The sequence below is a fragment of the Triturus cristatus genome, chromosome 4_1 (assembly GCF_964204655.1).
Source record: "Triturus cristatus chromosome 4_1, aTriCri1.1, whole genome shotgun sequence".
Classification (NCBI taxonomy): domain Eukaryota; kingdom Metazoa; phylum Chordata; class Amphibia; order Caudata; family Salamandridae; genus Triturus; species Triturus cristatus.
In genome coordinates, this window is record NC_140585.1 from 356,296,947 (window position 1) to 356,323,527 (window position 26,581).

At 45.3% G+C, this 26,581-nt stretch overlaps 1 protein-coding gene across 1 annotated transcript in view; it reads right to left on the reverse strand.

The window, feature by feature from the left end:
* The window catches only part of SINHCAF (SIN3-HDAC complex associated factor), a 167,095-nt gene that overhangs the window by 62,519 nt on the left and 77,995 nt on the right, over nt 1–26,581 (reverse strand). The window contains exon 3 of the mRNA XM_085650546.1: nt 1,534–1,633. Coding sequence (XP_085506672.1) covers nt 1,534–1,633 — 100 coding nt within the window. The remainder of the gene's footprint in view (nt 1–1,533; nt 1,634–26,581) is intronic.

Consider the following 26,581-nt stretch of genomic DNA (forward strand, 5'->3'; position numbering starts at 1 on the left):
TAAAACCAGGGAAATTAGCCAGTTATACGTAACTGACATAAGTATATCTTGCACCGCCATAGATTTCAGATGTTATCAGTAGTATAATATGTGAGGTCATTAGCAGTGCATCATAGCAGGGCAAATTATTACTTATGACATTTACATATAACTGGCGATTTCCCTAGTTGTATGGCTTTTAAATTGTAGTGCTGTTTCGGGGAATTTCTAAGGTTTACTTTCACATAAGTTGAAATCTTACTACCTACCTCCACTTTCACCTTTGATTTTAACAGAGAACTTATACGTTTTTTAATATAAAGATATATCATACTACAATACATTTATAGCCAACCTCTTGTCGCACACACATTGCAGCTAGGTCCTGTGCCCAACACATCATTGCGCACGCCCAAAGGTGGTGCACGATGGGAGTAGGTTGTCGCTTCGCTGACATTTTCTTATGTACTTTTTTCAAAGTTTGTTTTAGTCCCACAGGACAACAGGGGCCATACTGAGTTCCGAAGGATCACACAGGTGAAAATATTTTTTTAGTTTTTGGCCCCTAATGTGGTCCGGCAGGATATTCTACCCCCCTCCCCAACCAAGGCCAAGGGGGCAAGAGTATCTTTTCCCTTCCCCTTTTATGTTTTTGAACAGATTTTCAGGACTCGAGGACCAAGTCCCAGACTCAATTAAATTGTTAGGTCCCACGGGACTCCTGCAGAACCGACCAATCAGAATCCGCATTTTGATGTTTTTTCCTGCTGGAGTCCTGCAGCAAGAGTTATCTATAAAGTTTGAACCTGAACTTCTCTAAAACGGCAGGACTGTTTGACAGCAATTTGGTGTTGTTTTGGTCAGCTGTTTTCCTGTATAGTTGTCTAATTTTTCCTTTGGAAAAGGCATGGGGGAAAAAAGTGTTTTGGGACCCTCCTTTTTCTCAGCTACCACTTGATGGATCATCTCCAAAAAAAGGCTGAGGTGGGTGAACTTTTGGTTCTGGAATGTTTTGTGAACATTCGTGAAACGGTGCAAAAGCTATGAGCAAAACAAAAAACACTCATCTTATTGAAACTTTTGACGCACGTGTAACTACACATTGGTAACCACCACTGTATAATATATACATAAATAGCTATATGTGTAACTATATGTGTATGCATGTATGTCTGTGTAGATAGATAGATAGATAGATAGATAGATAGATAGATAGATAGATAGATAGACAGACAGACAGACAGACAGACAGACAGACAGATAGATAGAGATACCAGACTTTTACAGTGTTTACGCACAGTAAATAAAAGGAGTCACTGTTACCCAACTGAACCGGATCTTGGGAGGATGGTATTACTGTGGGAGGCATTGGAAGCACAATCGAAGTAGAAAAAGGAAAAAGGGCAGGGTCACAGGGGAAGATGCCTTTCACCCTCAGAAACTGTCAAAATAAAGAGCTGAGGTTCGAGAATCTACCTAGTACTCAAACCTGTCCATAAGTGTCACAGATACAAGAAAAATACACATTACCGAAAACTGGACATAAAGGCTTACATGATTCCATGTTTTCTGGGTCTCATTCGGTAGTTTCTTCCATCTTTTCACAAGAAGTACACAGGCATTGCACATATCTCCTGAACGGGCCTCAATCAGGCTGATTTATTAGGGAGAGAAGAGACAAGCTATTTAAATATATTTTAATAGAATGTTTACTTTGTTCAGTATAGTTTGCAATTATTTTCATTCTACTGGAGATCAGGTTGGCGTAGCATACTCCGAGGACAAATAAAGGACGTGAGGTGAGTACTGTGTGTGTAATAGCGGGAGAAATGCATGTTGGAGTATTAAAAACAGTGTTTATCTAAGTAACCAACCGTGGTATGATCAAGGACCTGTTGAGGGCGCTATACTGTCGTTAAAAGCACTCTACTTGAGGTACAGGCCCAAGCCACAGGCGATTAACAACCGGTATAGCCCTAGGTAGAAGTGCTACAAAGCGGTTAGAACAGTCCACCTATTGACTGCAGAAAGTTCTAAATCATAAGGGGTGAAACAAATGAAATGCTGGAGTAGAAGGTTTTTACCAGTAGGTATTCCCTCTCTGACCTTCTAATATCTTCAAATGAGTTTCCAGCATGCCAATGTTCTAATCACATGTGGCTGTTGCGGAACACAGTGAATAGCAGGAATTATTCAGTTGTTAAAAACTACCTCAACAGTGAAGGGAGCTAACATCCTGCATAAACTGAAAGACATTAGCTTTACGCTCCTATATTCAGCTCTCTCCATGAATTATCAGCTTTGTCTCCTCCAGTGATCAGGTACCTGGTCCTCTGAGGTGAACTTTATGAGACAAACTAGGAGTTATCTAATACCTTACTTATTATCACCACACACCTCCTACATAGACTTCAGACCATACAGAACACCGCAGTCAATCTCATCCTTTACCTCCCTCGACGAACCCTCATCACCCGCCACCTCACAAAACTCCACTGGCTCCCCATACAGAAGAGATGCCAATTCAATCTGATGATTCATGCGTACAGGGCACTACACAACCAGGAACCCACCTACATCAACCACCGCCTGAGTTTCTACCAACCTTCCAGATAGCTGCGCTCCGCGTCCCTCTCGCTCGCCCTAACCCTCCACACCCACCGAAGCAGAAGAGGAGAATGCTCCTTCTCCTACCTTGCGGCGAAGACATGGAATGACCTCCCCCTACAGCTATGGACCACCACCTCTCTTTTGGAATTCCAAAGATCACTCAAGACCCGGCTGCTCAACTGAGCCCCTCGGGTCTGCAAATGCCTGGATACCCTCCCGGGAGATTACCTGCACTAAAGAAATCGACTGATTGATTTCTTGATTGTCCCCTCCTCAATGAGCCAATTGTTTCTCCAGCAGTCATCTTTTTTCCTTCTAGTAAGAGGCTTTATTCCAGTTAGTAATGTACTTTTCACCACTTTCATAAAAAGTCTTTGAGAGATCCTTGGCCTCCATGAAACAGAATGACCTCTTTGCTTCTCTGTGAATGGTTTACTGCCCTTTAGGTCATAACTTCTTAAACTGTGCTACTATTACCTTGCTGCCACACCAATGCTGGGATCTTTGTCCCCGCTTTTATTAGTACATCGGCCCCAGAAGCTTAACATTTAATCGCAAAATCATTCTAACACCTTATATCTTTCAGTTAGTGTGTGATGGAAAGTAGAAACTGTTTGTACTCTTTCTAAAGTGAACAGTAGACTTAGAGAGAGGTCCTGCATGTAATTCACATGATCTCTGGGTGGGCCACCAGTGTATCACCTTGCGTTTTCAGGGTGTTTATGTAGACAGTCTGCTTGAAGAGCAAAGTAGGGTGAGCTACACCACCTGATACTATGGCTCAGGGATGTGTAGACTGGCTCAAGAGCTGTACAGCATATTCCTGTTCCTTATCTGGCTACAAAGATCTGAATTATGACAAATTATTTGATTATCAGAGGTAAGTGATGGTTGTAAGATCCATCTGCTGTATGCTGTTTGTACATGAATGAGAAAGAAGCAGTCTGTAAGGAAACTGAAGAATGGGGGAATGAAGGTGAGTTTGTAGCTTAATCTGGAGAAAAACTATTATATTTGAAAATAAGGATAGCCTGCCCTCTTTTGCCAAAAGGTTCATTTACAATTCCTCTTGTTTTCTGAGATTCCTGATAATGGCAATCATGTTATGCCTTATTGTGGCAGTAAATTACACTTAATACCAAAACAGTTGGAATTAGAAATACAATTCTCAAATTATGATTCAAAATCATCATTTGAGGAATTTTCTAACATAGTGATTTTCTGTTGCCATAAGAACAAAGCTAGAGGTAGAGACATGGTTACTGACAGTGGAGGTGCAGGGAAGAGTTATTAGGAATGTGGTGCATATACTGAAAGCTATGCACGGTATTCACAAACATTTCAAACGTCTTCTAACACCCAGTTTACACATCTAACACTGTCTTAAACACACCCATACAATTTGTGCAAAAGAAGGGAGTTCTTCATATTTGACAATATTTTCATATTCAGAAAGAAACAAAAGAAAGAGAACCAGTGAAGGACACTGCAGGTGAATCCTATTCAAGACTCCAGGGTGCTTATGAGGTTGAGATTGTTGACTCTGTCAAAGGCAGCTGAGAGATCCAGCAATAGGAGGAGACAGGGGCCATCTTTATCAGTGGTCATGAGGACATTGTCTACGATGTACGTGGTAGCGACTACGTGTTGTAGCATGATATGTAGTCTGACTGGTAATTGTGAAGGCAATGGGTAGCACTGATGTGATGTTGGAACTGAACATAGGGGGCTTTTTCAATAATCTTGCTGATGAATGAAATGTGAGTGATGGGCCAGTAGTTGCTGAGATCATCTGGGTCGAGTGTAGATTTTGTTACGAGTGGGAGGATCTGGTCTCTAAGAGAGCTTCTAAGAAGACACATTAAATGAGGGAGGCATTCACAAAGGTACTTATGGGTGAGAGAGCTGTGATGAAGGATATGGTAAGGCATCATCTTCTTAAGAAGTGGTTTTGATGGAGTTGTGTAAGTCAGTGAGATCTGTAACTGATACAGCCGTGAAGGCTGACCAATGCAGTATTCTACGGAGAGGGGTGAGCATAAGAGATGAAGCAAGCTTGGCATTGTCAATGTGCTGTACGATCTTCTGTGTTTTTTCACTGAAGAAGAGGTTGACGGCACTATACCTTTATTTGGAGTGAGGAATATGTGGGTCTAGCAGGAGGGGGGGTGGTTTGATGCAATGCTTGATTGACTTGAAAAGGGGGCTGCTACTGTTGGTAACTTTATTGATGGTGTTGATATAGTACTTTGCTTTGCCTGTTGTAATGAGCTGTCTGCACATTGCACAGAAGAACTTGAGTGTCATGAGGGTATTTGAAGTTCTGTTTTTCTTCTATTTTCTTTCCTGTCTGGTGATTAATCATTTATTGTCTTTAGAGTAACAGGGATCTGAAGGCTTTGTCTTGCACGTATGTGTTTTACGTGGGGCATGGATGTTCACAAAGATTTCTAAAAAAGTGTTGAAGTTGTTTTGAAGGGTGGTGGCATTGGATGTGGAGTGGATGGGGTGAGAGATGAGTTCAAGCATTAGGTTGTCTATGGAGAAGTCTTTGAAGGATGTGAAGGTTCGGTCTTAGGGAGATAGGAATGGCAAAGTGGCCGGTTTAGTCCAAGGGTATGGATTGTTTGCATTAGATTGTTGGTGATGTTGGGAGGACAAGGTCAAGGATGTGGCTTTTGGAGTGTCTTGCTTGTGTAGCATGCTGTACTCGTTAAGTATTTCAAAGAGGTTGAAGAGCATGTCTTTTGTTCTCTTTAAACTTGTGTTGTTGTGGAGGCTGGGAAGTTAAAGTCATCCAAGAGGGTGGGGCCGGCATGTTGGATGGAAAAGGTGGTGATGCGATCTGATACCTCATCAATTAAGTCCTTGTTCTGTCCGGAAGGTCTGTAGATGAGATAGAAGGTGGTGGTCTGAGTTGCAGAGAGTGGGAAATGGCATGTCAGCAACTCCATGGATTGGTTTTACTTGCTTGCCTAGAACTCGGCACCAGGAGGACTTATGGATGACAGCGTGGATTTCTCTTGTCTTATGTGTGCGGGCCACATGATGAATACTGTAGCCTGTGGGAAGAAGGACTTCTAGGATGTGTGTGGATGTGAGAGTGAATCATGTTTCTGTAATAAAGAGGGCATGGCGCTTGCAATAGGTGATGAGATCTGCAAAACCTGTTATGTGTAATAATGTAGAGTGAGCATTAATGAGTGTGAGCGAGGAATGTGAGCTCTAGTTTGAGGATCTGTGGTAATTAGCCGGATGTGTATGAGGTTCGGTCTATGTGTTGTGCAAATGCTATGTGAGTGTACAGGTTGGCAAGATCTTGGTGTGCCACATCCTGTACAGATGAATGTCACTTCCTGCCCAGATAAATTATGGGAAATCCAGTGATGTCACTTCTTTTCCAGGTGGATGAAGGAAATTAAGTTCTCATGCATGGTTTCTTCTTATAAAGATGGCAGAAAATCCCATTGAATCTAAATGAATCTTCATCTTAGCAATAAAAACATTGATCCATGTCTGGCTCAGCATGGCACATTATGTGTTTCCATCAAGCGGGGGTCAAAGAAAAAGGAGTTAAGGGGTCTGAAAAGTGACATGTACTTAAGGAAATGCTTTTACTTGTTTAGGGTTACATCTTTTGAGTAATTTTCAAGAAAATAACATTCAAAACTGTTTTAGTCTCAATATGAAGTACTTAAATTATAGATATATATGAACCGGTAATCCAGGAAGGACCAAAAATCTGAGTTCACGGAACTCACCCATGCCTACCAGCTGCTCTTTGCATTTAACCTATCATTTACGGCCTTCGTCTACATGGTGGGGACATACGATAACCCACCTTGCAGTGGGACACCTCGGCATTCTATATGGAAATAATCATGCTCATCTTAACGAACTTGCCTATTCAACTGTATTACAACTATTTAAAATGGGCATGTGACAAGATATCGATGTATCGTCAATAGCAGCGTTGACTTTGCTCATAGAATTTTTTTAGAACAGGCTTTGACTTTCAAACATACCTCTGCAACCAACATCCGGTGCGCACAGCCTTCACCTTGTTTAGTATGGAGTACTTCTTCCACCACAAACTTTAGTGATTTTTAACTGGTCCCTCATGTAACTTTTCAAATGCACAATTACACATGTCTCCAGACCTTCTGATATTTCCATGCTTTCAACCCACACATGTGCACTCTGTAAATCTAATTCTATGCTGTATATGACTATGGTGGTATTACCAATGTGATCAGTGATGTCATTTGAAATGTTATCAGTGATGTCATCAACATTGACATTTAACATGTTGTGAGTGATGTAATATGCAAGGTCATAAGCAGTGCATGGAAGGGCCGCAAGTTATAGTTATCTCATTAAACCATAACGCATGAACTTCACAGGCTTTTTGTCTTTTAAACACTAGCTTGTAAGTTTCAACACCTAACTATACCGTCACCTTAACCTGTTTTTTCTGTGATTTTCTAGGCTTATTTTTTTTTTTACATAAACTAAGATCTTATTAGTGCACCTAATTATAACATCACTTTAACCTTTGTTTATTCAGGGAAGTTTATATATATGTCTACCAACATATTAATATTTTAAATTTAGAAAGGTGTGTTAAGCAACTGGAAGATGGGTAAGCTGAATAAACACATGTGGAAAGGGGATGCTGTAGTTATGCTGTACTTATGTAGATGTCTCTCTCTTCAACTATTTTAAGCCCCTTTAAAAATACATTATGCCTCAAACATCCACAACTCTCCTCACATTTTTAACCCTCTAGTTTCATGCCTGCATTAACATCTCAATGCAGATTCACATCACATTGCTGTCCTGCAAAGGCTTTAAATTCAACAGCCCCTATTCCAACAAAAAGACATTTAAAAGTGTCTCACTTTTGTCTTGAATACAAAATATTAGCACTCTAGGGGGCATATTCAAGAGGAACTATCGCCGAGTCAACGTCACTTTATCGCAGCCAAAGTTGAGATAAAGTTATTGCCCCATTCATAAGCTGGTGTTAACAGCCCACAGCACCAGTTAACCCGCGATAGCAGCCGCAAAAAACATCGCCACAGATGCCCCCCACAACTATCGCTAATGAAATGCAGAGTGGGCGTTCCCGTGCCAAAAGCCGCAACAACATCACACCTCAACATTCTCAATGACCAGACAGAACTGCGATAAAAACACAAAACAGGCGATAAGGCGCGTTAGCACCAGGAAATCTACACCTGCTCTGACCTGGTGTATAGTCGGACGGCAGCCTGCACAACAAAAGGGAGCACAGCCCAGAGCCACATCGGAAGGGCAACAGTTGCCATGGAGCCACCCATCATGCGGCCCGGACACCCAAGACGGCCACAACACCCACCGACACCACTCCAGGACCACAACCCACACCCGGAACAACCCCCCTTTCCCCCCACGGGACCACCACAACCGCAGCGCAGACAAAGACAGCGGACCCCCAGGAACCGTACCAGCCGCACAGACCCAACCTCTGACAATGTCACCGTCCACCACAGGCTGAAAGGGACAACCATCCCACGAATCCCGACCATCATCGCCCAACAGACCTACAGCACCAACACAGCGGACAACCAACATCCCACCCCACACCAAGCTGCTGGCTTGGCTGCACCAGTTGGCCCCTGGCACCCCCCAACCAACACCCGCCAGAGTCAGAGGAGTCTCACTGCCAGCCACATCCAAGTCCCTCACACCTGTCCTGGACATCACCATCACCCTGGTACCCCAGTTCCCATACGTCCAACACAATGCGCGGGTCATGCTGGAGACCAAGCAAGGACCATACGCCATAGCAGGGGGCAATCCACAGCACACATGTCCCACCTGTGCCCCTTGGTGACACAACACACAATCACCGTAACAGAAAGCACACGTCCCACCCCAATGTGCAGGCAACAACAGAACACCGTGGAACCTCCAACGATGTCGCCTTCAAATACACAGCCATTGTGCATGATTCCTCCATCCTCCGACAGTCCATCAGCAACCAGCGTTCCCAGGATGGCACCAAGGGAAATGCACAGCACCTTGGCAAGTTCCAAATGAACACCCCACTCACCTCAACTCCACAACCATGCAAATCACAACTCTAGCAATGCACATGTCACAAAATCACTACCAACATGCACAACAACATGCCCACCCACCAGACACGACAGAACAACTCACAATGGTTACCTGGCCAAGCCGTGAACATGAGCCGTCAACAGCATGGCACCTCAGCCACACAACAGCCGAATGTGGGTAGAGGTGGCAAACAGGCATGTGTGAAGGATGCAGTAGTACCATAACTGGGAAAGTACACAATGCCGAGAGTGGTCCAGACTGCAGTATGCAGCACACACCCATATCCATGGCGACATACACCTCTGGTGTATGGAGTGTAGTGGACAGTAGACGCAACCATGTCACCACAGCCAGTGGGGGACCTTGCGGAAATCTTGCCTGTTAGGCTCCCCCTAAGCGTGACCTGAACGGGCTGGCCCGGCGTATGCCACGCCAGCGTAGGGGTGTGAATAAGAAGCACGTAGCCCTGGGCGTGGTCCTCTTCCGGAAAGCCCAACGTCTCTGCCAGGGCGGCGCCTCTCACCCCGCTACGAGGCCGACACCGTCCTGTAGACCGGAATTGCCTGCGACGCTGTGCGCCTGCCGGACCCCGGCACGCTGGACCACGAACCAGTCAGGCCCGGCCCTGCGCAGCTAGGCCTCACTGATCACCTAACACCGGCGTGTGTCAAGGAGGGCCCACCACGTTCCGGCGTAAGCTCCAGGCCCGAGTCCCGCGACATTGGCAGCCTCCTCAGACCATCACGGCCTCCACGACACGGGCACGCTTTAGTCCTTTTTCGTTGACGTACTCTACTGCCGCCTCAGGCCTACTCCTCGGCCCAGTAGGTCCCATGTGTAAAACTGTGTCCTGAGTCATGAATGGCAGTGGCCCCAAATCCGGGCCAGCAGAAACAGCACCAGGCTCCACCCGATCAGTGAGGCATAGTTCCATATGGGCTTCTTGCGACACGTGTTGCCACTATGTTGATTGTAGAAATATTTGCTTTTAAAAAAGGAAAGCTGAAGTGTTGCTTGAATTTGTGGACACTGAATTTATGTGCTTTTTAAAAAAAAACTATATTCACAATCCCGGAAAGCTCACTCACCTTGAGGGCGTTCTGATTACTAGAGCGCTCCAGCTACTTCCTGCCTCCACCCGGGTCCTGATCACGTGACCTCCAGGAGGGGCTTAGGCAAAGGACGGCATAAATGCCAGTTGCAGCGCGGGAGCGGGCACTCGAGAACAGAGGCTGCTACCCAGCATCTTTTTAATTCACGTGTGACTGATTGTAGAAATATTTGCTTTTTAAAAAGGAAAAGAGAAGTGTTGCTTGAATTTGTGGACACTGAATTTACGTGCTTTTTAAAAAAAATATATATATTCACCATCCCGGAAAGCTCACTCACTTTGAGGGCGCTCTGATTACTGGAGCGCCCCAGCTACTTCCTGCCTCCTCCCGGGTCCCGATCACGTGACCTCCAGGAGGAACTTAGGCAAAGGACGGCATAAATGCCGGTTGCAGCACGGGAGCGGGCACTCGAGAACAGAGGCTGCTATGTAGGATCTTTTTAATTCATGTGTGACTGATTGTAGAAATATTTGCTTTTTAAAAAGGAAAACTGGAGGGCGCGCGCAGCGACAAGATGGCCGCAACCTGAGAGGCTCCGCTACACGGAGCTTTATCTCCTGCCGAAGGATCCCATTTACTGCAACGCCGATGTTCGTGGAAGGGTGCCAGCACGTCGGAAATTGCCAGGAGTACTTGGGCAAGTTTCCGACCGATTTTGTAAACAAGTAACTCTTTTTTTCTCCTCATTGCAATCTCCTCAGTAATGGCGACCGCCATTTTGCGCGCTCACGTTTTAGCGCGCAAATAACTCACTTGCTGTTTCCTATTGCACCTGGTCTCTAAACCTCCTGCTACTTCTTCTGTATGATTATTTACTGTTTCTACGCTTGAGGATACTCTTTTTCAGCAGATTGGAAGGCCTGTTTTCTCCTCTGCAGTTTGGAATCATTTCTCCTAAGCACCATGTCAGCATTACTTTTCTTCCTGCAGCATTTCCTGTTACTTGGTGCATTTTTGCCTTATCATGTTACCAATGCTTAACGCAATCCTTATCTGCCTGGATTCTACACTGCAATTTTGTGCGTCTACAGTCTAGTCCAGTAATTTACTGAGCGCCACTATTCATTCTCCACAGCATTAGTATTTTAAATGATATATACGCCTGCTGGTTGCTTTGGCTCCTGTTATCTGTCATTTGGTGGCGTTTTTTGTGACGGACGACTGTTTTTTTTTTTTGCAATACTTGTTTGGACTATTGACTTTGTATGCCTTCACGCTCTGCTCATTATACCCAGAGTAACTTTTTTGTCTTTTTCTGGGGTTTTTCATAATCTGAGCTTCGAACTCGCCTCATTGGTCTGGATATCATGGATCATCTTCAATCTTCCAAGCCTCATGGTGCTGCAGGGGCTTCTTCTGGAGGTCGTAAAGATACAACAGCTAACTATGGCAAGCGACTCATGAAGGACCTCTGTTCTCCGCCTAAATCACCTCCTCCCCTCACGCTGGAGGATATTATGGATGAGTTATGCCTTATTCATCCCTTTATGTCTGACACCACCGCTACTCTTCTAAGAATTGAGGAGAAATGGTCCGGCCTTGACTTGAGACTGTCTGATGTCGAGCAGAAGATAAGTGATGCGCAAGATATCATTGCTAAAGTTGACAGCCTCACCAAAGAAGTTACCCAACTTAAGAAGACTGCAGAGGATTTGGAAAATCGAAACCGGCGTAACAACCTACGTATTTATATAATTCCGGAAGGTTCCGAAGGTTCCGACATGATCTCTTTCCTGAAAACTGAAGTCTTACAGATTGTTGGCCTTCCTAAATCAATGGATTCTGATATTCAAAAGGCACACAGATTAGAGCCTAAGTCTGCTTCCTCTTCTACTAAACCAAGAGGTATCATCACCTATTTCCTGCTGTATTCTCATCTTATGGCGATCCTTAATGCTGCCAAACAACATAAACAGATGCTATGGTCTGGTCATAAAATCTTCTTTAGTCAAGATGTATCCAAACCAACAGCCAACAGACGTAAAGAATTTCTTGATCTCAGACCAGCCCTGAAATCCATGAACGCTCGCTATGGCCTCATACATCCCTGCTTCTTTAAAATGACATACAAAGACAGAACATTTTCCTTTGAGGATCCAGCTGACCTTCGGACGTTTATCCATTCTCATCGAGGAGAACTCATGGAACTTAGTAATCATGGATTGTTTTGCTATTTGTCATATATGTTTGTTTCTCTGCCTTAGGTTTAATATTCGTGGTATGCCGTGTCATCCACCTTGATTGTGTCTTTATTCTATTCATATCTTCCAGGTTCCCCTTGTGCTGTCCTGTTGTTGGAGGCTCATCCCTGCATTACCCTCATGTTTATCACATCTGATTCATACCGTTGCTTTGTTCTTTATACTCTGGTAAGTTTCCTTCCTCCTTGTTTCACTCGTCTATTATTTTCAATTTGGAGTTTTCTCTCCCTCCTTTCTTTATTGTTTTCCATATCAGTTTTATTTCCTCTCGGTGTTTCTCCTCAGTGGAGTGGTCGTCTTGGTTATTGCCGTCACCCCCCACATTATTGTTCTTTGTTTTGTGGACTGTTATGGCTAAAGCCACTTGGCTTTCTGTCATCTCTTCTTCCTTATCTCTTTCTAGTCATTTTCTTTCCCATCCTTCCTCGTTTTTCTGGCAACATTCTCCTTCTCTACTTCCTTATATATCTTTTTCTCTTCTTTCCCAGCTTATGGTTCTGTATTGTTCTCTTATTTCGCTCCTGCGGTGGCTATCTGTTACAATTACTTTCCCTTTGGCTGTCCCTTGTTATTTTAATTTTCTCACCCTCTTTTTGTCTTTTTACTCTCTACTCATTCCCTTCTCTAAATTCTCTTTCATTTCGGGCTTATCTTTTCTCAAAACTTACGCATGAATGGTCTTTGCGTTATCTCTTGGAATGTTAAGGGTGTTCGCAACCCTGCTAAAAACACAGCGAGTCCTATCTCATCTAGCAAGGTTGAAATGTCAAGTTGCATTGTTGCAAGAAACGCACCTCAAACTGCAAGATCTGCCTTCACTGCATAAACAATGGGTAGGAGAAGTCTTTTGTTCTCCGGCAGTGAATAACAAGAATGGTGTTGTTATCCTGTTTCATAAGTCGTTAAATGTCCAGTTGCAAAATGAGTTTCATGATGACAATGGTAGATGGTTGTTTTTAAATACTACTGTTAATAATACTCAACTTTCCTTTTGCAATGTTTATGGCCCAAATGGCATTGATTTAGTTTTTTGGAACAAATTTTCTACTCTTCTTTCATTGCATGCGATTGATGACTTAATTGTGGGTGGTGATTGTAACCAACTCATGTACCCATTTCTGGACCGGAAATCACTAACCAAATATGTCCCCAGTAAGATGAAGAAATCCTTTTATAAAGCCATCTCCTCTAGAGGTCTAATAGACACATGGAGAAACTCTCACCCCGACACATTAGAATTTTCCTTCTTCTCCCCTGCTCATGGGTCCCACTCCTGCATCGATTACATTTTTCTTACTCAACACACCTTGCAATTCATGACTAATTGAGAATTAGGCACTATCCTTATTTCAGACCACGCCCCTGTCATTTTAGACTTTGATTACCCTTCACCTTCTCCCACCTGTCGTCGATGACGCTTTAATAACTCTCTCCTCTTAGATTCCCAATTTGCTGAGCAATTTACGTCCTTTATGGAGGAATTTTTTCACAACAATCTGCACTCCACCCCTTTTATTTGGAATGCCTTCAAGGCTGCTGCTAGAGGCTTTATTATTAACTTTGTATCTCAGAAGAAGAAAAAAGCTCTTTCGCAATCCTCCCTTATCCTTAAACAAATTAAAGACCTTGAACATCAATATTTCACCACAAACTCTACCGATACATTATCTTCTCTTATTAAAGCGAAAATACAATACAATAAACACTCGTGGGACTCTGCAAGTAATAATCTCCTCAAATTTAATGCAAAAATGTATGGTGGGCGGAACAAGGCTGGCAAATCTCTTGCAAATTATCTTAAAATTAAGAAGCAAAAATCCCAAATCATAGCTATTACGGATAATCAGGGGGTTCGTCAATCCACAGATGACAAAATTCTCGAATGTTTTGTTCAATATTATTCTTCCCTATACACTCAAGAGTCCAATCCTTCCTCCACACTAAATGATTTCTTTTTTCAAACTATTCCCAAATCTCCTGAACATTCTATAGATCTTACATCCCTAGATACTCATATCTCAGATAAAGAAATAATTAATGCTATTACCCAACTACCCAAAGATAAAACACCTGGTCCAGATGGCTTCACTGTTCGATTTTATCTTCACTTTAAAAAAATCTTAAATCTCCATTTACTTTTATTGATCAATTGTTTTCTCAATAAGGGGCAGTCTGATGGAACCTTTTGTCAGGACTGTTGCCGCGCCAACCTCAAGATGGCGCCTCGAGAACACGCATGCGCGGAGGAGTCAGGCAGGAACAAAAGCCTGGCTTCCCCCGGAAGAAGCGCTTTGCGTTCATTTTCCTGAAGCCCCGTTTTCAGAAGCGTTCCCGTACATTGCCTGGATTGTTTACCCCGTTTCTCTGCCTGCCCGCGTTGTCTACACCATCGTTGGACTTCACCGCTGTCCTAATCATCCCTCACTTGTTAGGACTGCTCGGACTGCTCGGCGGCTTTAGCGGAAAGGGAGGGATCCCGCTACGGTGGTGTGGCGTGCAAGTGTTCTTCCGTCTGCCGTTTGGATCTGTGGTTCACTTGTGGGTGACCCAGCGTCCCGCCGGTAGGTCGGGCTGTAGACTCCACGTTTCGCTTCCCGGACGGTTTCCATTTCCCTTGGGCCCTGTAAGCGGTACGTCGCTTGCATTAGTCTCTTTACTCCTGGCCTCTACTTCTTGGGACACCAGGACCCCCAGCCTGCCCTTGGTCCCGTTCGTGTGTCCTCAAGCCTCCCTCTACAGAGTTCCCTCCACGCGACCCTACTGTGACTACACCGGTCTGCAGTCGTCTTCATGAAGCCTCTAAACTCCGGTAACAAGTGAAGGTCGCTCTTTTTATTGTTTTCTTCCCGCTCTGTGTTGCTTCAACTACTGGCCTGTTGCCTTGTCTGTGGCTTCCAGAAACCCTGGGTTTAGCTTGCAGTGTTACACGCTAATGGGGAGGGACTCATGGTGAGCTTACATATAAGTGACGACAACTACTATATCTCTCTCTGCTGGGTATATATATATATATGTTGAGTGAGCTCTCCTTGTTCTTACAGCCTCCCGAGTGCCCCCTTTGTTACTTATTTGCTATACAGGAACCAGAAGAAGGGAGACATAAGGTATAGCACAGTTTTGGGAGGGGGAGATAGAATACGTCATCTTCCTTGTTAGCTAACCACTCCTTCTTTCTTTTAGCTACCTCACTGTGCGGAAACCGAAGACAGAGACAGTGCCAGAAGTTCATCCCCTTTTGTTTCTTCCCTTGTTTTGTTTCCCTTCTTCCCCTAGTCACCTCCGTAGTATAGAGTCTGATATGCTTAGGCGGTGATTGAGGGAAGTTGTGGACATATTCATCAGTTCCTGGGCGCCTCTGCAGAAACACCGGTGAGACATTCCACCGTCTTCAAATCTGGACACCTTTACTCGGGCAATGTTATGCCTGATTCCTAAAAAGGACAAGGATCCCTCACTTTGCAAAAATTATAGGCCTATCTCTTTAATCAATACAGATTTTAAAATGTATGATAAAATTCTAGCCATTCGTATTAACAAAGTTATCCCTGATCTCATTAATGTTTATCAATCTGGGTTTGTCAAGGGCAGATCAATTACTGACAACTTCAGAACTCTTCTCAACATCATCCACCTTTCTTCCAAGATGGATTCTCCAGTTGCAGCTATCACATTAGATGCTGAGAAAGCCTTTGATAGGGCCAGCTGGGATTTCATATTTGGAGCATTGAGATGGCACGGTTTTAGTCCCCACATTATTCAACCTATTCAATTGTTATACTCTGCCCCCTCTACCTCCATTTGGGTTAATGGTTCTCAATCTAATTATTTTTCTCTCCATAGAGGCACCAGACAAGGTTTTCCCCTCTCCCCTCTTCTTTTTATTCTTGCTTTAGAACCTTTTTTGGAAAAAATTAGGCGTTCTCCATATTATACAGGTTTCAAATGTCAAAACATTGATATTAAGTATACCGCTTATGCTGATGACATTACATTATACATTTCCAACCCATCCACCTCTTTACCTGCTCTTTTCTCCTTATTACAAGAATACTCTCTAGTCTCGGGCGACAAGTTAAATATTGATAAATCTTTTTACCTTTAAACAAATTTTGCCTTTCCCATATGTTTCGTGGTTCCGGTTTTGAATGGAATCCTAAGAGCATCAAATGTTTAGGTGTCCTCTATGCGAACACTATTAGAGAAACTATTAAAGTTAATCACGCAGACATACTGAAAAAGTTATCTACACTAATTGAAGGTTGGTCCCCTCTTTTCCTTTCCTGGTGGGGTAGACTTGCTTCTATCAAAATGATGCTCCTCCACATAGTCAACTTTTATCTTTCGATGCTCCCCATCTCTCTCCCGTTCTTTTTCTTCAGAACTATTAACCGCATCTTAATAAAAATGTTATGGAACAATCGCAAAGCTAGGATTTCTCTTTCCCGTCTTCAACAACCCAAAGACCTAGGTGGGGTTAACTTTCCACTCCTTATCCGTTATCACTCTGCTTTCACGTTAAAACAAATTTGGCCTTTTCTATCAGATTCTTGTTGCCCTCCTTCAACAGCCTGGAGCTCAATTGAGCTTGCACAAATTTCGCCCTTCTCATTTCTTACAGCTACTCGCTTATCCCAGCCCCCGAAGCGTTTTATCACTCCCATATTTAAACATTCCAAAACCTTTGCCCTTTAACTGTCTTGTTTCTTCACCTTACACATTGATTCTTACTACCAAACCTCGATCTGGTATAATAAATTCTTAAAAATTAATAATAGAGCGCTATTTTGGAAGGAGTGGATTGATAAAGGTATTGTCACGCACGATCATTTACTTAAAGACAATTCCCCGAGGGATTTCTCAGACATTTGTGATTCATTTCATATCTCAAATACATATTCCTCCCAATACCCCTTGCTGTCAAACACCCTAGCCTCAATTCTTTCTCAAAACAATCCTCTGCCCACCACCAGATTTCTCCATTCCTCTCAAAGCTGCTGCTATCTACAAATTACTCTCCCATCCATCTGTTGATAGGTCCAAATCTAAATTAGAACTCTTATGGGAAGAGGACTTACTTCAGGAGTTTTCTTTTCAGGTTTGGGATTCTATATGGTCAAAAATACAAACTGCTTCCCGTTCTGCAAACACCACATAGACTTTATATTTTTTCTATAACAGACTTTTCTCACCCCTTCCGATCTCCATAAATTCAGACTACTTTATTCCGAGAAATGCTTGTCCTGCCCACACAATGAAAGTGATTTCCATCATATGTTTTTTCATTGCCCATTGGTTAAATCCCTTTGGTCTCACATCTGGTCAAAATTAAACGATATCTTAGCCACAGATTTCCCTTTTGAGATTGTACATATTTTTATGGGTGGTTCCTCACCTCTTTGTAATGTTTCATGTAATGTACGCAAGTTTATAGATCTGTATATAGCTATTTCCTTTCATATCATCACAACCAACTGAAAGGATACTTCCAAAATTTCATACACTGCATGGTGGAATCTGTTATGTCATCATCATAGACTTGACTGGGCTTTTGCCACCTCTGTACCTCTATTAATCAAAAAGGACTTGTTATGGTTACCCCTAACCGATTTTCTTTCTAGACATGCTGGTTGAATTTTTACCCTTTCTCTTTTCATTATCCCATTTGTTTATCTTCTATCGATTATCTTTCTTATTTTTAATTTGTTAGTACCCAGCCATTAATGATTTACTTGGTTTGTTGCTTTCTTTCTCTCTTTCTCCCTTCTTTTTTTTCTTTTTTTTCTTCTTTCTCTCCCTTCCCTCCTTAAAAAGAAAAACTCTTAAAAGCTTTTTGTCTTAGGTACAGTTTCTATCTTCCTTTTTGGGATTGTGTTGTACACATGGTTCTTTTAATATCATTCCAATCTCCTTTTTTTGCCATATTTTTCTTTTTGTATTGATGTTCTACTATGTTTATCATATTCAATAAAGCTTTTTTAAACTTAAAAAAAAAAAGAAAACTGAAGTGTTGCTTGAATTTGTGGACACTGAATTTAAGTGCTTTAAAAAAAAAAAACGATATTCACCATCACAGAAAGCTCACTCACCTTGAGGGCGCTCTGATTACTAGAAAGCCCCAGCTACTTCCTACCTCCTCCCGGGTCCCGATCACATGACCTCCAGGAGGGGCTTAGGCAAAGGACGGCATTAATGTCGGTTGCAGCGCTGAAGCACAGCGGACGCGCGCAGCTGGGTCTAGGGCCCAGCCACCATGCCCGTTTTCTCACATACTCCTCCCGGGGCCTTAATATGCTGCCCTCTGCATCACTTAAGCCAGGAGCCAAAACTCTAGCACAACTGCAGCATCACAGCATGGGCCAGACATGAGACTCGTCCCCGAGATCAGGCTGCCCATCGCTCATACCCGCCTGGACCCAAAACAGGCAAATCTGCAGTACAAAAACATGTTAATCTTATACCTCAACACACGCGCACGAGCAAAACACCAGCTAGAAATTTTTGACCTCCTTGACTCCGAAAAGCCAGATATTCTTCTGCTCACCGAAACTTGGATCACCTCAGAATCCTCACCGGACATATTAGCCGCCTTACCCTGCGAATAGTACATTCTGCAAACCAATCGTTCGCCAGGCAAGACAGGAGGCAGAGTCGCAGCCATCATTAACAAAAAGCTGAGTTTTTCTGCTTTCACCCCACTAAACCTCCCAGCCACAGAAAATGCAGTGATAAAAGTTGAGTCAAAGTCTGTCCCAATTATATTTATAATAATCTATAGGCCCCCCCAGCACATGCCCTTGTTCCCCCATTCTCGGGGAGAACAAATTGCACCCCTAGTCACTAATCACACTAGAATTATCTTGATATGGGACTTCAACTATTGGGCAAATGACCCGCAAGGAGGGCCACATTCTACCGGGTTGACCGAATCACTCGGAAATCTGAATCACACCCAACAGATCTCCTCTCCCACACACACTAAAGGCTACACTCTTGACCAACTCTGGACCACCAATCTGGTGGTATCAGCTTTATCCATATTACCCTGTGTCTGGTCTGATCACTATTTGATAAAATTCCCACTAAAATTACCCCCCCCCCCCCCCCCCGAGGAAACAACCACCCTAAGGGGCGGCATCGCGAGAAAATGGAACTCTATTGACAGCAATGAATTCATTGACACACTGAGCAATACCGCACCCCGTCCCACTCACGACATCAACCACCACGAGGAATCTTTCTCGAACCGGCTATTAGCGGCCAGTAACACCCATGCCCCCCTCAAACAAATTAGACTCGCCTGCCGGCACGAGGCCCAGAGATGGCTCTCACTCGATTTAAAATCTCAAAAACGCTCCCTTCGTCAATTAGAAAGAAAATGGAGACAGAATTACTCACTAGGAAGAAAAGCCACCTACGCCAGGGCCCTGAAGGAATACAAAAAGGCCATTTCTACTGCAAAGGCAACTTACTCCTCACAAATCCTCAACTCTAGCAACCAAGCCAAAGAAATCTTCACTATAATAGATGAACTGTCAAACCCAGAGAGAGTCCTTAACAAAACCAAGCAATCACAGGCCCTCTGCGACTCCCTTAACACCTACTTCATCAACAAAATCACTACTATCAAAGCCAGCATTCCCCCAAAGATTCCACCAGGAATCACCACACCTACCTTCAGGAGCCCCCACTCGATGGATTCCTTCCCCCCCATTGACACAGAGACCTTAAATAAACTGCTAGCTAAAGTCAGATCGGTCCCTGGACCACTGCCCCGCTCACGTACTGAAAACGCCCTTCATGGCCTTCCCCGATCCAGCTCTTGCTCTCATAAACCACTCCTTAGACCAGGGCTGTGTCCCTAATGACTTCAAGGAAGCCATAGTGGTCCCCCTCCTCAAGAAACCAGGTGCAGATCCTCAGACACCAGCAAACTATCGCCCCATCTCTTTACTCCCTTACATGGCCAAATTACTGGAAGTCCACGTGGCTAGATGCCTGTCCAACTTCTTGGAACAGACAGGCTTCCTCGACCCTAGCCAAGCCAGTGTTCAGCCAGCACACTCCACGGAAAACAGTGATCATTGCAGTACTTGACTCCCTACGCGAAAAAGCGGATTCAGGCACCCCCCAGGCCCTGGTGCTGCTTGATCTCTCGGCAGCGTTCGGCACGGTCGACCATGACATCCTGACCGACCGTGTCAATGAGGCAGGTATTCAGGGCCCAGCACTCAGCTGGATAAAATCCTTTCTAAAAAACCGCACCCAGGCTGTCCGCATTGGCCACTTCATCACCCCTAAATAAAAAACTGCGGGCCCGATTCACATAACTAACTTAAGACAAAATCCTAAACTTACTACCATTTTGGTATTCACAGAAGGCACTTACTCATTTTGGTATTCACAGAAGTTAGGAGTCCTAACTTTAGGACTCCTAAATGCCTTCTGTGAATACCGAAAGTCTTAAAGTTAGGATTTTTCTCAGTTTAGGAGTAGTAAAGTCAGGACTCCTAACTTTAGGACTCCTAAATGCCTTCTGTGAATACCGAAAGTCTTAAAGTTAGGATTTTTCTCAGTTTAGGGGTCCTAAAGTTAGGAGTCCTAACTTTACTACTCCTAAACTGAGAAAAATCCTAAATTTAAGACTTTTGGTAAAAAAATGTGATTTTGTCTTAAGTTAGTTCTGTGAATCGGGCCCTACATGTGGGGTCCCACAGGGCTCATCCCTTCCCCCCCATTTGTTCAACCTCTACCTCCTCCCACTAATAAAATCCTTGAAAGAAAGAAGAGTGACTGTCTTTAACTAAGCCGACGACCTCCAACTTCTGTTCAAGATTGACAACTCCCCCCAGTCAATCTCTGACTTTCAATCTACCATGACATTCATACGTCAATAGATGGATCATAATCATTTAAAGCTGAACCCCAGTAAAACCGAACTGATACTGACAGGCGATGCACAAATACAGTGGGGCCCACACTACTGGCCAAATAACCTAGGCCCCCCCCCCTACTCCCACCACCTCAGTAAAAAGCCTCGGGGTCACCATTGGCAATGACCTGTCTTTCAAAACGCACATAGGCACCGTGATCTCCACCTGCTTCCTACAGCTACGGAAAATAAGGAAGATAAGCAGGCTACTATCTCAAGCTGCATTAGTCCAGGTCGTGATAGCCCTGGTCCTATCTCTTCTTGACTACGCTAATGCCGGGTTCCTGGGACTCCCACTCGGCCTCACTAGGCGACTTCAATTGGTACAAAACCAAGCGGCAAGACTAATATTTCAACAACCTAGGTGGCAACATGCTTCCCCTCTCCTTAGGAAATTGCACTGGCTCCCTATTCCCCAGCGCTGAGCCTTCAAAGTTGGCTGCCTGGTGTACAAATCCCTAAATGGCCGCCGCCCCAAATTTATTGACAACTGCATCTCCTGATACACTCCCTCACGCAACCTCCGCTCAGCTCATCTCCACCTCCTCACAGTGCCGACCTTTAAGCTGAAACGCCAAGGGGGATGCAGGTTTGCGACCCTGGCCCCTCGGCTATGGAATTCCATCCCCTTGGAAATTAGACTTAGCACGAATCTGCTCTATTTCAGGAAGTCTCTCAAGACAAGGTTATTCACACTTGCTTACAAATGATCTGCCTCGGGCTGGCAATCCACTGGTCTCCTAGCGCCAAGAAACCAACCGGTGAACGAGCGCTCTATAAATCATTGGTAACATAACATAACATAACTAAGCCTGTTCAATGCCAGCCGGTGACACAAGGTGCTACTAACCCTGTTCAGTGCCAGCCTGTGACACGTGGTGCAACTAACCCTGTTCAATGCCAGCCGGCGTTAAGTGGATGAGGGACCAGGACTACCCTTCGGACCAGTAGGTCCCACATCCAGCACCTAGGCACAAATCACGAATGGCAGAGTCCCTACCAGTGGTCGCACTGAGAGGAGTAAGAGGAAGATCCTGACGAAACCCGGGTCACATACATGGAGGTGTCCGAACATGTGATGCCACTGAATCTGAACTACGCAGGCCGGTGGGGCCATGCAACCTATGCCGGCGTAACTCGGTGAATGGCCCGTGCTGACCGCTGCCTCAGGCCTACACCATAGTCAGGAAGGTCACACATTTGGAACTAAGTCTTGATTACACCATGGCAGTGAACACCTCGCCCCCGTACCACGCATCCGCAGAGCCAGCGCCGGAGGAAGATCCTTCTCCTACCTGGCAGCCAAGACGTGGAACTCCCTCCCCACCCACCTTCAGATGACCCAGGACCACCTCTCCTTCAGGAAGCAACTCAAGACCTGGCTCTTCGAGCAGTAGCGGACCCCTCTCCCCCAGCGCCTTGAGACCCTCCGGGTGAGTAGCGCGCTATACAAATGCTATGATTGATTGATTGATTTAAGGCATAGGACAAGTCACTATACTCACTTTGATGTGGTGCCAACAAGTCTGTCCATGGCATCACAACCACACGTGTCTGTGGCCCTACGCGGACTACTGCCCTCAGCCTACGCTGCGCACAAGTGGGTCATAGATTTGGAACTGAACATCGGTTATTCAAAAGGCAGAAAACATGTCATCGCACGCACAGAGAGGCGTAAGAGGATGACGCGTTGCAGTCCGGAGGGAACAAGGTCATCGTTATGGAGGTGATCGAACACTACGGACAACTGCCCTTGTGTCACTAACTTTGTGCCTCGCCAGCCAACGACACGTGGATGTAGGCCACTGCTGACTGCTGCCTCCGGCCTACACTGCGGTCCAGTAGGTCACAGACTCTTCATTTTGCAATGGCTGAGTTCATAGCAGTGTACCGGCATCATCGCAGACAGCATCCCCTCTCAGCCCCGGTGCCACTAGGTCTGTTCCCTGACAATCATGGACACTCTCTGGTCGAACTTTGGTGGCGTCTGAGTCTATGGACTAGGGGGCAGTTTTCATCCTCATGTAGCTGATAGCGAATTGGTGGTGGCAACGAGGCTGTCGCATTCCACTCCTCCATTTGCTGCTTCCAGATAAAATCAAACCTTTCGGGGTCATGCCCTGGAGGACACCTTCCACTGTCCCCCGAAACCCTCTGCAACATACACCTCGGACATTGATGGTGACCCGCTCAGGTTGCATGGCCCATCTGACTGCACCGCAAGTCACCGTCCCGTGGCTGGATGCCTGTGCCGGCCGCTGTGCATCCGGGGCCCCTAACTCTGTACTTGTCAGGTCCGGGACCCCTTCTTCTGAGATATTGGACGGCCCCTGAAGCGTTGGCCTTGGGGTCATCAACGCCATTTCTCTGTGGACCTGCGCTGTACGTAGCCTCTGGGCCCAACAGCGTCCCACCAGGGCTCACAACCAAATCGAGTCCTGACCGGCCCGGACATGGCATCACCGCAGGAGGCACACGCCACCACCCCAAGGACCACCTCCAACAACCATCTGCCACAGTAGACACGGTGGTCCTAACAGACTTACGGAGTTGCTCAGACCTGTCGTGGATGCCATCATCGGCCTGATACCCTGCTCAGCACTCCAGGTGGCAGTGACTCTGCACCACAAGCCATTGTCCGTTACTGATTGAGTTTTGAGCTGTGGAGAGATTGCACAGCTATGTCACCTCAAACAGTGTGGGGGCCCTGAGATGTTGATGGGGAACATGATGCAGGTATGACTCACCCCACTGCATCTGCATCAGGTATCTGATGGAGGGACACAATCCGAAACTTTTTCTTCACATGGGCGCGCTCATCTCTAGTGTCCCATCCCCAGTGTACTGCAACTCACGGACACTTCTGTTTGCATGTTGGCTGTCCTATGGACTTTCTCCGGCTCCCTCCATGTTGCTCAGCAGTTGACTCTTTTATGCATGTGTTTTCTGTTTCCGTTGCACTGGTGTCTAATATTCAAGTGGCTGCCAGCACAAGACATTCCATGTGGAATGGCTTACACTCACCCCACACACATCCAGCACAGGCATCACTGTACATGTGGCCCTGCCAATAATGGGGCCGGGCGCATGTGCCCGTAGCCAGCTCAACATGATATCTGCATGTGTCCCTGTGGTCTTGTTGTATGCATGAGGGCCCTGGGCCCTACGCCATTACATTGTGCTGTGTACATCGGATGCAGACGTGTCACCGCAGGCAGCGGGTTGGAGCTTTGACATGTAGCTTTGTCGTCACCCACTCAATTAGTAAGGGGAGTGGCCAGGGCCATCGTAAACAGAGCCAACATGGGTGTGTTACTGCTATTTGAGCGTCCCTGCCCGTGGCTCTGTACTGTGAATGTGCATCTGCGTGTGTCTCTATGGCAGTGTGGGTCTCCTTAGTGGGGTATTGGTGGCCCCTGAAGGGTGATAGATACCTACATATGTGTCCTGGTTCGCATTCCATGGGTTCGGCCCCCACCCACACCTGTTGGGCCACCTCCTTTTGGCGTGCAGGAACTTGGCATTGGGGTGCGATGTGTGGGCGTGTGAAATGTTGTGAGCCAGCTGTGCTTGCGGGTGCTTTCTGCTGTGTGGTCTGCTGCAGGCTCGGTGTTCTCCTGTGAGTAGCTTGGCTGTCCGGGTCCTGGTGGGGGGTTGCGTGGGATATCCATGTGCTGTTGTAGGGCGTTGTTGTCGACGGTGTGGTGGTCCTCTCCGGAATCACTGATGTGTTGTATTCTGTGCTCTGCTGAAGGTGTTGTGTGCCCCTCTGCGATGAGAAGGGGAGGTGCGTATTGACTTTGTGTTGACATATATGTTGGCGCATTGTGCAGGTTTGCATGCAGACTGTATGGCAATGTACATTGTGACTGTTTGGAGGTGCTGGATTCTTCTGCGGGACAGTGTACATTTGGTCTACATGACGGATGTGAGGTCGTACGCGTACATTTCCATTTCACAGTTTCCGGCTCCGTCAGATGTAGTAGGCATGTTTCTGTGCATGTGCGAGACAGTTGTGTCCTCTGTTCTGCAGTGTCGGCTATGCGCGTTGTTCCTCGTTGTCGTCAATGTGGGTGTGCTGTTCGTGCTATATGAGTGTGCTGCAGTGTGCCAAGGGGATCGGGCCCATGGACCTGGGTGATTGTGGGTGTGCAGTATGCTACACCTCGTTGTGCATGTATGCCATTGTGCCCCGTCCCCCAAGTCCCTGTTCGTTGCACTCCATGTTGATGTTGTGTCAGGTCCTCTCGAGCTGTGTCCCTACTCCTTGCACTATCCCCACACTGATGACTGTGGCCTGGGTTTCCTTCAGCTCCACCGGTGGCGCTGGACTGCCACCTCCTGTCGCCGTTGCTGCCTTCCTGTTGGCAGCGGGTTTGTGTGTGGTTTAGATAGTCACGTCATGCCGGCGCTTATTGGCCTCCTGGATTGGCCTACTCGGCACTCCGACTGCAATCCAGGTGGTCTGTTAGTGGGTCAGTTGCTTGTAGTGTTCTGTCACCTCTGTGACGCTGGTCTTGTTTTCCTGCGGTCTGCATCCCGTCTTCCTCTCCCTCTTCTCCTTGGCCTTCCCCGACTGCGTTGTTCCTTGCTGGTAGTCTGTGGGGGTTGTGGGGTTCGAGTGGCCCCTGCGCTGTGTCAGGGTGCATCCAAGTTCCTACGCACTTTGGATTGTTTTTGGTGTATTTTTTCTGTGGTTTTTATGGTGCATTGTTCTGCCAGACACGTGGGATTTGCAGGCCTGTGGCTGGTTTTCGCTACTTTTTGTACCGCGGTTGGCCTCATCGCATGTTTTTTTGCGTCCGCGTATCACATTTAGGAGGCGTGGCGTTGATTTTCACGCGGAGATTTGGCGCGTTATCTGGAGACTATCGAATGCTACCGCCTTGTTATGAATTCCACGTTGACACAGGGTTATTTTCCCGCGATAAGCTACGATATTGAAAGTTGCGTTACGCTACTCTTGCGGTAGTTATCACACGTTCTTGTGAATATACCCCCATATGTTCATTAGATCTATGTGGTGACGCTGCAGTTTATTACTAAGGAGTTAACTGACAGACTGCTGCTGGTGTTGGAAGTACGTTGAACTCTATGTCAGGATGTTTTACAGATATGGTGAGGAAGTTATTTGAGAACTCTCCGAAATTGTGACCTCTGTTTTTATTTCTAGAGAACTAACCACACTTTCTATTGTACAAAGAAACCCTTCATTTTTTTTATTTACTGCAGAGTCCTAGTTAAGATATGCTTTCAGTGTTATCACTTATATTTAATCAAGAAAGCATTTAGCTGTGCTACAAATTTAGTTATAAATAGAGAATGTTAGCATTCTTTTTGCTTGTCATAATTTTGTGGTAAAGTGGCAGTTGATCACAATGGAGTTAACTGACAGGCTGCTGGTGTTAAAAGTCCATTTCACTCTGCATGTCATAATGATTTACTGAATGGAGGAGGAAGATATTTAAGAACTCATAGAAAATGTGTCCTTGTTTTAGCGTTCTAAAGCACTAACCATTTCTATGACAAAAAGAACCTCATTGTTTTGTTCATTTCTAAATTAAATGCTTTAAGTTTTATTTCTTTGATTCCATCAAAACGGCTTGAGAGGCACCCCCATTTTGTTATAAATACAGAATGTTAAC